Genomic DNA, 14,118 nt, shown 5'->3' with positions numbered 1-14,118 from the left:
AATGCACTCCCTATTTCAATCTTTTTTTTTGTTAAATATTGAATGACATAAATGCTCTTTAGAAACAAACCAGGTTTTATTAAATGGATTAATAAAACATTTTCAGATAGTCTGTTTACAGATGTGTCAAAGATGGTATCTCACAGCACCACATCTAGTTGCAGTTCAGCTGCAGGGATTCTGTTCCACTACTAGTTGAAGAAATGTTTTGGCAAGTTTGCCATCTGAAAATACAATAAAGGGTGGACCATTTACCTGTGCTTTTGGATGGATGCACCCTCCCTTGAACACTGTAAACCCCAACTGATTACCTCAAAATATTTAGCTATGTTAAAAAATATTTTAAGTAATTTCTACTTAAAATGACTTTTTTAAATGCTCAAAATCTTTAAGGACAAGGATACAATTAAAAAGAATAATGTGAGAAATAGATGTTTTAACTTATTGTTACATTAGTCAGACAAGCTCTTAAGACTCCAAATATTTGAGAAAATGAACAACATTAAAACAAATAATTTCAACAAACATTTTTAGTAATTACTACTCTAAACTAGAAGTTATTCACACTCATTTTTTAGGAAGTTGATGAACTGAAACATAATAATTTGACAAACAAACATTTTAAGTAATCACTACTTAAATCGTTGATAAGTTTAATGAACCTGATCATTTTGAAACCATTGTTAAAACCAACAAAATTGACACTGGAAATGGAGTTGATGTTTTTAAGTTATCACTCCTAATAATATATTCATGTTATCACCATGACTCATTCAGTTTCTCAGACCTAAACATTGTCACTTCAGTCTCTTATATTTTTAAGTTGACTTCACTCTATTGAAACACATTTTTTGACTGTTTAGGTTTAATATTTACCTCAAAATCAAAAATATTTAATTTGTATGATTCAAATAAAAAACTACTCAATAGACAATTTCAATGCAGATTACATTTATTTAAGAATTCCATTAGAATTCTAACAGAACAACATCCCCAGCAATGCGGTTAATCCAAAAAATCAAAGAAATAACAACCTGTTACCACTTCAACAAAGGTAATAATACTCAAATAACCAAATAATAGTCCAACATAAATAAAAGCGAAAAGCTCCATTGCTTGCTTGAGTATTAACATGCTGGCAGTACCAACCATGAGATTTGGAGAACAGACTGCCTACTCATCCATCATCAGCTATTTATTTTTAAGGCTAAGCAGCAGTCTAGGAGGTAACCGCTTCAGGTCTTCCAAACCCATTATAATTTTTTGAATGAAATTAAATGTGTAGGACAATTGCTTTGGATAATTGAGATGAAGTGCATAAATTAAACCAAATAGCAAAATTAACGTCTGTCAACTCTGCTATATCACACACAACAATATCTTCGTCAAGAACTATAGAATGAATAGCAGGACCAAACTTCACAAGGGAGTCTGTATCACCCGAGACAGTGGGAATGGCTACAGCTGCATCCGAGAAGTCTGGCAGGTCAATTTCTTCTGCCTGAAGAACATGACAGTAATTAGTTAATAAGTAGAGTAGTCAATGGAAAACACTACATGTGTATTTAATATAATATGAAATACCAGTGAATGAAAAGTTCCCAAATATGACATTCTTGGTGAATTACTGCAGTATGACTTAATTGCTATTCTGGTGGCTAGGAAGATGGTTGTGGTTGTTGTCTTTTGGTTGCAAGGTAGTATCAGAGAGGGCTGAATAGAAATAGAGATATATAGAGAAGACAAAGTAAAAAAAGAAGAAAGAGTGAAAGAGGACACACAATTTAATCAAAAACTTTCCAGTTTTCCATTCCAGGTCTTACAAAATCCATCTTCCCACAGGAAGATGGGAAGGGCCTGCAGAGTAATTAAAAAATGCAAAGGGATAACATTAGGCTAGGCTATTCTCATTGGTAAATAAATGCTTACAAAATATCACTATAACTTATAATAATATAGGCTACACGTTGGCTACATTGTGACACTAGTAAATGGAGGACAAGTATATATCACTTACCATAGTGTGATGGTGGTTCCTTGCACAGAACTGAAAACATGTCACACAGCCATCTGGTCCTGAGGGGAAAAATATTATGAACAGTATTATTTCACTTTTTTGCACAAAAGTCAGTCAAACAGTCTCTTCTTCTCTATCTGTATATATAGGCAGGCCTATCAGAGTCAGACGTTGCCATTGATCATGTTTAGGCTATTGTCAGTAAATTCGGAGCTACAACTTGGCTTCCTATCCGTGTTAACAAAACTGGAATTGACGTTAATATAAGACATATGAAGAGTTCAGATGCAAAACCCTCTAAATCCGTCTGACCACTTTTCTTTTAAATGAGCATTTAAATTCAGGCTCCTATAGGTTTTTGCCTATAAATCGATATTTCAGACCAGGAAGAGAGTGGTATTTAGTGGGTTTAGAAGTTAAATTATTTGATTAGCGTATACTATGTGTGGAGAGCATCCCCTCACCATCTTTATCTCATTTTTGACATAGGTGGCATTTAGAGGCTTTTGCATCTGAACCCTTCATATGCTATTGCTGCAGGGTTATTCTTCAACTATGGTACTCTTTGACCTGGTAATTTTCAGAAAATGTCACATCTTTCAGTAAAAAATCTTTTTGCATGGTTTAATTATCTACTCTTTCTAGAAACTTGCCCTAATAGTGGCTGTAAAGATTTCACTTGAATATTATATATTTTTGACATTTTATTCCAAAAGTCTAACTGTCATTTCCAGTATAAGTATATATACTCTTTTGATCCCGTGAGGGAAATTTGGTCTCATTTATCCCAATCCGTGAATTAGTGAAACACACTCAGTATAAGTATATATACTCTTTTGATCCTGTGAGGGAAATTTGGTCTCATTTATCCCAATCCGTGAATTAGTGAAACACACTCAGTACACAGTGAACACACAGTAAGGTGAAGCACACACTAATCCCGATGCAGTGAGCTGCCTGCTACAGCCACGCTCGGGGAGCAGTGAGGGGTTAGGTGCCTTGCTCAAGGGCACATCAGCCGTTCCTACTGGTCGGGGTTCGAACCAGCCATCCTCCGGTTACAAGTCCGAAGCCCTAACCAGTAGGCCACGACTGCCCAATCACACGTTTCCAAAACACAACAAAACGTGTTTTCAAGCAAAGATAGCATCTACTGTTCCAAATGTATTTTATTAAATATTAATAAAACATATCAGCCAAAATATTACATTTATTAATTTTCCAGAAATGCATGTTGTATTATTTTTACATGTTTAATGTACTGTCCTCCCTGTGTGTATCGAACACAATTTGACAGCCAGCCTAACTCCTTCAAGAAAACTCGCGAGTCAGGTTTTAGCCTCCAAGTTCCGGTTTTAATGAATAATGAGTAAAACTGAAAATGATACAAATCATATGTATTCAATATTCAATATCTGAAGAAATATACGATTAAACAGATGAAAAAATGTCCATCAGTAGCTGATCAGTAGACACATAGATAAAGATATATATTATCAAATAAAGATAGATTTATCAGAAATTACCAAATAATGTCACTAAATTTACAATCTACTTTAAGTAAGCAATTATTAAACTTACGGACGATGCTTTTCAAAGGCTTTAACATACAGGATGATAATTTAGCAAATAATCAAAATGTGCTGCTGCTTATCAAGATGGTTGTCCTGGTTGCTATGGCTGTCATAAATCAAACAATACAGCATAGCTGTCATAGCGACTGCACATCAGAAAGAACCACTAGATGGCACTAAACTGCCTATACTAACTAACTAAAATTGGCAGAGGCAGAACACTCCCCGTCTGGCATCTGTAAGATGTCACATTAACTTGAATCTGGAGAAAAGGATACATTTGCTCTTCTTTTCCCATCAGCAAGATGATTTCTGACACAGGCCTGAGAAACTTCTTGATTGTTCCTTCTTTTGTCACCTTTAACTCAACTTTCCGGACTTTCTCATCTTGACCAGGAAAAATGGCTGTGATGACTGCTTGAGCATCCCGCAGCAGGAGGAGGTCACCTAATTGAATGTTACGCTGTTCATCTTGCCACTTTCGACGCGGTTGCAGTGTTTGGAGGTACTCTGCTCTCCACCTGTTCCAGAACCTGTTGGCCATATTCTGCACCTGCATCCATTGACGTTTGTAGAGATCCTTTTCGCCAAAGTCTCCAGGCGGCACCAGAAAGTTGCTGTTCTGAGTAAGTAATGCGGAAGGTGTTAAGAGGAAGGGCATGTCTGGATCAGTTTGGATAGGGACAAGCGGTCTGGCATTCATGATGGCGGACACTTCGGCCATCAAGGTGCACAGGACTTCATGTGAAAGAGCTATCTTAGTCTGCATCAACATGGAATCTAATATTTTACGAGCCACTCCTATCATGCGCTCCCAAACCCCTCCCATGTGAGAGGCATGGGGGGGATTGAATTGCCATGTACAGCCTTCTTGGCTGAAGTAGCTTTGGACACTTGGTTCTTTCATCACCTTATCAAATCCAAGCTCCTTGCTGGCTCCAATGAAATTAGTGCCACAGTCAGAGTGGAGTGTCTTTGCTGGGCCCCGGATGGCAAAATAACTTCTAATAGCATTGATGCAGCTTGAGCTATCCATAGATTCAATGACTTCAATATGGATGGCGCGAATGCTCATACAAGTGAATAGTACTGCCCAACGTTTGCTCTGGGCCTGCCCAGCTCTGGTTCGGCGGGCAGTTAAGTTCCATGGGCCGAAAACATCCAATCCAACATGAGTGAATGGTGGTGACACACAGAGACATTTTTCAGGCAAATCTGCCATCTTCTGCCTCTCTACACTGCCACGAAGCTTCCTGCAGAAGATGCACTTGTGTAACACCTTACTAATGCATCTCTTCCCACCTACTAGCCACAGTCCTTCTGCACGTATGGCTCCTTCAGTAAAGTGACGCCCTTGATGGACGACTCTCTCATGATGATGGCGTATAAGAAGTAAAGAGATGTGATTGCCACCAGGTAAGATAAGGGGATATTTCTCATTATTGCCCACCTGTGCATTAGTTAGTCTGCCACCAACTCTAATCATGTCGTCTTCATCCAAGAAGGGATTCAGCTTTGAAAGTGGACTGTTTTTAGACACTGTGCTGTTTTGAGATAGTGCCTTGTTCTCTTCAGGAAAGGCCATCTTTTGCACAGACTGAATGATTATTTTTTTTTGCTTGCGACAGCTCTTCAGCTGTAGAGTGTTGATTACAGCGATGCCATCCTTTGCATTTTGCGTCTTTCCCAGCACAAGCAGACTTGAATGAACGGGCCACATGAATGAGAGATGCAACTGCTTTAAGGAGGGTGGTCCATCTTGAGAATCTCTCAAAACGTTCAGGGCTAAGCTGTTTTAGACTTGTGACATATGTTGCTGCTTCAGGCCGGATGTCAGCATCGCAATCTGGATCAATCAGGTGAAACGGGTCCTGATTGGTTGTGCTCAAGTCATGCTGTTTGCGTAGGAAAGCTGGTCCTGTCAGCCAGGAAGTACTCGCCAGCTGTGAAGTTGACACTGACCTTGAAGCATGGTCTGCTGGATTATGGTCAGTAGACACATAATGCCACTGCTCTGGTCTGGTGAATTGTCTTATTATTTGTACTCTATTATACACATACACATAAAGGCGTTTGGTCTCATTGTATATGTATCCTAGAACAACTTTACTATCACAGTAGAAGTGTATGGCATCTGGCTCAAAGTCGATCTCTTCCACGATGAGTTCAGCCATTTCTACTGCTAGCACTGCAGCACACAATTCAAGTCGTGGTATTGTGAGGTCTACTTGCGGAGCTAACTTTGCCTTTCCTAGGATGAATCCAAGCTGGTAGGCCCCATCCTCACTGATGGTTTTGAGGTAGGCAACAGCACCAATAGCCTTGGTGGATGCATCTGAAAATATGCAGATCTCTTTTCTTTTAGCTTTTGACAGGGACTGTGTTGTATAGGTCCGAGGCACATGGAGCTCCTTAAGGTCTTTTAGTGAACTACGCCATGTTTCCCATTCTATCCTCTTATGTTCAGGCAGAGGCGAGTCCCATTCCATGCTGTCCACTGAGAGTTCCCTAAGCAAGAGCCATCCCTGTATTGTCACAGGTGCTACAAAGCCAATGGGGTCATACAGGCTATTTACAGTTGACAGTACGCCATGTCGTGTGTAAGGCTTGTCGTTCTCTGACACCTGAAAGCTGAATGTGTCTGTAACAATTTCCCATGTAAGCCCAAGGCTGCGTTGTGTGTGTGTTGTTTCTCCATCAAGATCGAGATCCTTTACATCTTTGGCATGATCCTCTTTGGGGAAGGCCTTCAAGACATCAGTGCTGTTAGAGGCAATTTTGTGCAGCCTCAGGTTCGACTCAGATAACAAGGCTTGTGCTCTCTGAAGAAGATGAATGGCTTCAGCTTCTGTGGGCAGTGAGACAAGCCCGTCACCCACATAGAAATTACGCTCTATGAAGTGCCCAGCAGCAGTGTCATACTCCTGTTCACACTCTCAGGCAGCTCGTCTCAGTCCATATGTCGCCACGGCAGGAGAAGGGCTGTTGCCGAAGACATGGACTTTCATCCGGTATTCTATTATGTCCTTTGTCAGATCATTGTCACGATGCCATAAGAACCTCAAATAATCTCTGTGGTCCTCTCTCACCATGAAACAGTGAAACATCTGTTGGATGTCTGCTGTTATGGCCACTAGCTCCTTCCTGAAGCGAATCAGGACACCTAACAGGCTGTTATTTAAGTCTGGCCCGGTAAGCAGAACATCGTTAAGAGAAACACCATAATATTGTGCACTGGAGTCCTGATCTGGTCAGGCTTCTTTGGGTGATATACGCCAAATGTCGGTAAGTACCAACATTCTTGATCCTCTCGAAGTGGTGGTGCAACCTCAGCATGATCATTGTCGAAGATTTTCTGCATGAAGCCTATAAATTGTTCCTTCATTGTAGGTTTCTTCTCCAAAGTGCGGCGCAGAGAGGAAAGACGACTGAGAGCCTGTTGCTTATTATTAGGAAGGCGTGGCCGGGCGTGTCTGAAGGGTAAAGGTGCGACCCAGCTGTTGGCCTCATCTTTATACATGTGTTCATCCATAATTTTCAGAAATGTCCTATCTTCTATAGAAAGAGCGAGTTTGTTGTCATCTTTAGTTTTCTGAAAGACCAGTTTCCCTAAAGTTTTTTTCTTGTCTGTGTGTGAGAGATTTCTTTAATTTGTATGTGACTAGGGCATGGAGTGAATAATGAAGGGCGTCCATTTTCCAGCACATTAGTCTTTGCACTGTAGACATTTGGCTTATGGGCATTTCCCAGGAACATCTCCCCTACTAAGACCCAGCCTAGATCTAGCCTCAGAGCAAAGGGGGCATCATTAGGGCCATTGATATGTTGTCTGACCTTATGTGCTCTGAGCACGTCTCTGCCTAGTAGTAGGAGGATGTGAGCATTTGGATCTATCTGTGGGATTTGTAATGCGATAGACTTTAAGTGTGGATGTTGCAGGGCCACTTCGGTTGTCGGTATTTCAGCCCTGTTATCAGGTATCTCATTGCATTCAATCAGAGTGGGGAGTGCAAAGCTGTTACCACCACTAATTGGTTCTATATGAAAACCTTCAGCTCTTCTGCCGCATGTATCCACTACACCAGCACAGGTTTTCAAGGAGTATGGAGCTTCGGTGTCATAAACACCAAAAAGATAAAAAAATTCAGACCTTGCCAATGACCCGTTGCTCTGATCATCGAGCATAGCGTACATTCTTGCAGCCATTTCAGGTTTCCCGTGTGGATAGACTTTAACGAGACAAATTTTGGCACATGACCTCCCAGCGCGGCCTTCTCCACAGACCTCCATGCAGTTTGCGCTGACATTGGTAGGTTGATTTTGTTCTTCTCCCTCCCCGCCATCCTTTACATAAGGCACGGCAGTCTGCGATGACCAGAGGGGTGGGCCTGGATGCAGAGCACTGATATGACTTCCACTGTCACACTCCACACATTTCAGAATAGCTTTACACTGTTTTGCTAGATGAGAGAAGCGCAGCACTTAAAGCATATGCCTTGCTCTTTTAGAAACGCTTTTCTTTCATCTAGCGTCTTAAGTCTAAAGCCTCTGCATTTCTTAAGGGGGTGGGGTTTATTGTGGATAGGGCAGTGCTTAGCCACATCATCCATCTTGCTGGTGTCAGCGTCATGGCTAGTAGGATAATCTACATCTATCTTATGCACTGTCACAGGTATTTTAGTCTTGAATTTTGGTGTAGACCTGTCATGCGAATTGAAGCTGGTGCTGGCCAGAGCAAAGCTTGGGTCATTTCTTATTTTTGCATTAAGGTAGACAAAATCAGTGAAGAAAGAGAATGGAGGGTAAGTGACATTGTGGTCTCTTTTGAATTTAGACCCTTGGTATATCCACTTTTCTTGTAGCCCAAAGGGCAGTTTCTCCACAATGGGGTTAATGCCACGGGCTGTGTCTAGCACTGTGAGCCCTGGTAGATATCCATCTTCCTTTGCGGAGAGTAGCTCCATTAAAAGATCCCCTAACTCTCTTAGTTTATGGTAGTCCCTATTAGAAATGTGGGGAAAGTTGTCTAGTTTCTTTAGAGGAGCCTGCTCAATAGCTTCCGGAGAGCGGTAGACTTCCTCCAGCCGTGCCCAGACCATTTGCAGGGCAGCAATGGGATTCCCTATGTGGACAGACCGAAGCCGTTTGACATAGTTGGAGGATTCTTTGCCCAGCCATTTTGTAAGCAGATCTAATTCTTCGCTTGCAGATAGGTTCAGGTCATTGATGGTATTTAAGAAGGATGACCTCCATGCCCTGTATGACTCTGGACAATCGTCAAATTGTTTTAGGCCTGTGCTGACAATTTCCCTGCGTGCCAGATATCTAGCCATATTTATCATGTCGTCAGGTGGACGTTGCTTAATTAGTGGCGCCGTGGGTATGTAGGGAGAATACGGAAATCCATTTGATCCTAGTGGGATGTCAGGTTGTGGTTTGTAATGTGCTTTCTCTCTGTTAACAGTTGTAGGCCTTGTAGAAGGACTAAAATCTTGTGTGTGTAAGTGTGAAAATGGGTTCTGGTATGATCCCTGCGGCTGCTGTGGTATTTTAGAACTATGAATGTATCCTCCTGTAGTGAGTGGTGGCTCTCCATGTCCTATGCGGGCCTCAGGCACATAATGTTTGGTAGCACTGACTGGCTCTGTATCTGGGGTTGTCATGGATAATGTGTACATAGTCTCTTGTACGCTCCTCTACACTCTCTGAAGAGAATGGCTCTCCTAGGCCACTGCAACCACCTTGGCTTATTATATGTGGTGCTGAGGATTCCTCATTTGCCAATTCTGCTTCAGCTTCCAGCACTTCAGCCTCTGCTATTGCAGCAGCAGACTATTTTTCCAGACTAAGGGCCTCTAGATTTGCTTCCAGTCTAGCTTTGTCTACTTTCATTGCAACCTCTTTCTCTGCAAAGGCTGCACAAGCTTTAGCCGCTTCCGCTTTGGCGCGGGCTGCAGCTGCTGCTGCAGACTATTTTGGTGCTCTTGAACAGCCAGAGTGATGTGATTGTTTGTCTGACATACCTCCGTTGTTGTGTTAGTTTACCTCTTAGAGACGTCCTTTTACTGTACTGTCCTCCCTGTGTGTATCGAACACAATTTGACAGCCAGTCTAACTCCTTCAAGAAAACTCGTGAGTCAGGTTTTAGCCTCCAAGCTCCGGTTTTAATGAATAATGAGTAAAACTGAAAATGATACAAAACATATGTATTCAATATTCAATATCTGAAGAAATATACGATTAAACAGATGAAAAAGTGTCCATCAGTAGCTGATCAGTAGACAAATAGAAGGCAGCATGGTTTTATCAAATAAAGATAGATTTATCAGAAATTACCAAATAATGTCACTAAATTTACAATCTACTTTAAGTAAGCAATTATTAAACTTACGGACGATGCTTTTCAAAGGCTTTAACATACAGGATGTAGAAAGATGATAATTCAGCAAATAACTCAAAATGTGCTGCTGCTTATCAAGATGGTTGTCCTGGTTGCTATGGCTGTCATAAATCAAACAATACAGCATAGCTGTCATAGCGACTGCACATCAGAAAGAACCACTAGATGGCAGTAAACTGCCTAACTAACTAAAATTGGCAGAGCAGAACATTTAACTTAAAATATGTGTTGTGATGGAAATGACAAAGTGTGGTGGAGATGACATAATGACATATATAGACAAATTTAAGATTTAAATGCATTAAGATTTAAAAAAAAAAAAAAAATGTGTCCCTGCCATATGTTATGTAATTATGATGGGGTTTTTTTCTACTAGGCTAGATTCTTTAGTAGGCCTACTATGAAGCAAATCAACTGTGTTTTCAGGGCAATGTCATTTCCACCACCAAAAACAAAAAAGTAGGCCTAGTAAATATTTTTTAGTTTTTCTTATTTCTTCCAAGGACAAGAAACGGATCATAGTTGAAGAATTACCCTGCAGTGTTACTTTGCATTACATCTAGCAGCTAATGCGAACCATATAGCTTATGGCAGCTATAGGCTACTAATAAAATGTTTAAAAGTGCGCTGCCTGTTTGTGCGTGTCATGTGTTTGATTTCCACCTGCGCGGCCAAAGTAGGCCACACCAGAAAGGGTTAATAAAAGATCTTTGGTAATGCTAAACTATACTGTTTGTCTGTACAGTTTCCACTAAAGTAGTGCAATAACAGGCTGGCTGGCTGGGTGACAGCTCAGACAACAAACTTTAGTTAACTCGCTAAAACATGCAGCTAGCCCGCAAAAGGTCTCTCTTACATAGCCTACACTTTAGCTGAGGTCTGCCTGCTGACGGTAGACGGTACACAAATAAATAAACAAAGTAGGCCTACACCTACATTAAGGCACGTTCTTACCTTTGTGTAGAGGCTATAAGGCTGTCTGATGATGATGGATCATCTCACTGATTGCTTGCAGCTTGCCTGCCTACATCCGGGGTGCGCAGCAGTCCTTGCAAACAGTCTTAGGCCTACGATGTCAAAGTGTATCAATTTACAACTGCCACAATCGATCGTAGACTAGTTCATTCACCATTCACTGGGATTTCCGATTTTTTTTATTGGTTTATGTTGGTTTGTGTACGTTATTAGGTTATTTGCCATGTTGATATAAACCTAACCAATGAAGTTGCACGTCTTTATTACGTCAGACGTAATTTCAATCCAATCTTGAACGAAATGAGTTTGGGGGTCAGTTCTACTCATATACTAAGAGCTAATCTTGTCAAAATAATCAATAACTGGGAAACTAGTTGAGTGAACTTAAAACTTTTGTGGTGTCTGAACAATATGCAGCTTTGAGTACAGCTCTGCAATTTTATTGAGTTTAGAACACTGTTGGGGAATAGGCCTACAGTGAATACGGAACATTTGGATCCTTCAGAGAGGTTTGCTGATTGCGGTCCAAATTGAGCACAGCCCATCCTCTACTACAGCTGTCTACGTCTGTTGTGATTTGGACATTGCATTCCAAATGAAAGGTCCAGCTGGCCTCACCTGCAGTGTGTTGATAACAAGCAGAACATTTGATATTTGCCTCTCTCTGTTACCAGCAGTGTTCTAGCGTTGACCCTGAACCATACCAGCCTCCTCTGTGGCCTAAGCCTTACACCTCCTGTGCTGTGGTTATGAGCTGAAGTTAGCATCACGGCTGCTGATCATAGTTGTGTCAGTATTGACATGAGCATTAAATGGCTGAAAAAATAAATCTGACGTGTCTGCCAGATGCTGATGTGGAGACATTTTGTTTGAAGATAAGTTTGTTTTTGTTGCATTCTGATATTACTGTGAAATATGCACACAACACAGCCTTAACCATGAATGAGAGATGTTTAATTATTTATTGTCTCTTTCATTTTTCATGCATATTAATGTATTTAACATGTGCCTTCCAGATATATCTAACAGCACACTGGATTCTAGATGGATATATTCTCAGATTGATTATTACAATTTCACATAAGAAATAAGAAGTCTTCCCAGCATGAATATAAAATGGCTTCTTCTTCTTCTCTATCTCTCTCTCTCTCTCTCACACACTCTCTCTCTCTCTCTGTGCTGTCAGATGCATGGTGGAGCTGAAGAATGGTTTCAAATGTAATTATAGATAAGCTTTTAAAATGTTCCTTTCCACCTGAGCAAACACAGTCTCTCTCCCTACCTCTGCGTGGCTTGAGAATGTAAACACTATCCAACTGAGAATCCACCATAAGATAATGGTACACTTGTTTTACAAGACAACATTCTCTTTCAAAGTTCCCCTGGCCATCTCTTGCCTGTCTTATAACCAGATTTCATTACAATGTTGACAACTTTATGGTGTCAGCTTAGTATATATGCATGGTCATTCACTCATCTATCATATGGAACATCATCTCACTTGCAAACATTTGTAGCTTAATCAGCTGGAGACTTTTCCACTAGGATAAAGAGAAGGCCTAGCTGTCTAGTCAAATTGTTTAATGTTTACAAGGTTACCTGTGATTTGGTTAATTGGTGGAGATACTTGACATAAAACACTTAAAAAACAAGAACTCCACACCAGTAAAATAGGGCCATTATTAACGCTCACCGCATGGAAACATTTTACCGCAGCATCATGTGGCAGGGCTTCACCAAGTGGGGTCATAAAAACAGGAAAGTTCAGGGTACAAGGTGATGTGTTCAAGGGAAGGAACTAGGCCACACAGGCATCCCTGCACCTCTTTGTTTATATCTGCAAAATCTGATGCAGTTGAGGCTCTCAATCCATTACGTTACTCTCAAGTCCTCGCAATAACTCCACCCTATCACCAGCCAGGTTCTATACCTCACTCTGAAAACTCAAGATTGACCAAATATATATGTTGCACATTTGTCCAATTATTGCATGTGTTAAAGCACTGTCGTGGAACACAGTAATCCGCAGAGATATGAGAAAGTCAGCAACTGAGACTTTTAGTTCTTGAACTAGAGCCCTTTATTCTCTCGCCTAAATAACTGCCTTTGGTCTTTGGAAGTCTGTGGGTTTCTGTTCCTCATCAGCTGGGCACTGAGATGATCAGTCTCTCTCTCTCTCTCTCTCTCTCTCTCTCTCTCTCTCTCTTTCTCTCTCTCTCTCTCTTCTCTCTCTCTCTCTCTCTCTCTCTCTCTCTCTCTCTTTCTCTTCCTCCCTCCCTGTCTGTCTGTCTCTGCGTCACTATCTGATTACACAGAGACACCTCTGCGAGTCTTGACACCTGCGATCGAGGGCCTGTGGGGCACATCACTCCGTCATAAACAACACGAGACACGGAATCAGACACAGGAGAGGGGGTGGGGGTGGGGAGGCCCACACTCTCCTCATCAATCTGATTGCCACTGACAGCGAGACTATCATCCTCGGCCACCACCCGCACACGCCTCTCCAGGAAGTGACAGTCCTCCAGCCTTCCACCAGGGATCAGCAGTGAGTTCCCGAGCTCAGTGGTAGAGAGAGAAGGGGTGTGTGTGTGTGTGTGTGTGGGGGGGGGGGGGGGGGTGTATAGGCTCAACACTGGGTCTCGCTCTGTCTTTCTGGAATCAATATGCAGGCCGTGACTCCAGTGCCTTACTGACAGCCGGCTGTCCTCTTTCAAACCCACCAAGCCCCCACCCACTCACTCCACCCACTCACACACACACACACACACACACACACACACAGTAAACACATACACAGGCTGTTGCTAAGGTGGATGCACTCATCGATCAATCCACCTGCCCTCTGAGGTGCAGCCTCTGTCTAAAATATAGGGTGTGGCCTGCGCGAAAAGCAACTGGCCATACAGGATCAACAGAACTGGGGGATCATTATCCGATCTACTATTGGCTAATATATAACCCATGTAGCTGCCGCACCCAGGAACGTCAATCCTCATATCGGTTTTGTCCCCTATTTCATAGTCAGAGCACGCGCAGACTGCAGAATTGGACATTATCAGAGCCCGTGTTTTTCTGCCTAAGCTGGTCATGAATTCGAAGCACTGTTTGTGCATAATGACTAATCAAGTCATTTATAGATAATGAATGGG

General features: G+C 41.7%; 1 protein-coding gene across 5 annotated transcripts; it reads right to left on the bottom strand.

Moving 5' to 3' along the window:
• Positions 1 to 998: 998 nt before the first annotated feature.
• On the bottom strand, positions 999 to 10,154 carry LOC121707793. 5 transcript variants are annotated; one of them, XR_006031403.1, is made up of 5 exons: positions 9,983 to 10,154; positions 9,637 to 9,775; positions 2,018 to 2,076; positions 1,585 to 1,857; positions 999 to 1,501 (listed from the first exon to the last, which is right to left on the bottom strand). XR_006031403.1 is itself a non-coding variant. In XM_042090607.1 (2 exons), exon 2 carries the CDS (start codon positions 9,267 to 9,269, stop codon positions 8,052 to 8,054), a length of 1,218 nt encoding a protein of 405 aa, XP_041946541.1. In that variant the 5' UTR covers positions 9,270 to 9,775; positions 9,983 to 10,154; the 3' UTR covers positions 6,728 to 8,051. The 5 variants fall into 5 exon arrangements, 1 of the variants encoding a protein (XP_041946541.1); XR_006031402.1 differs by having other exon boundaries at positions 999 to 1,857; XR_006031404.1 differs by having other exon boundaries at positions 999 to 1,713.
• Positions 10,155 to 14,118: the final 3,964 nt, after the last annotated feature.

Source organism: Alosa sapidissima, chromosome 4, assembly GCF_018492685.1.
Source record: "Alosa sapidissima isolate fAloSap1 chromosome 4, fAloSap1.pri, whole genome shotgun sequence".
Classification (NCBI taxonomy): Eukaryota; Metazoa; Chordata; class Actinopteri; order Clupeiformes; family Clupeidae; genus Alosa; species Alosa sapidissima.
The sequence above is the reverse complement of the archived record's forward strand: the minus strand, read 5'-3'. Positions and strand labels throughout refer to the sequence as shown.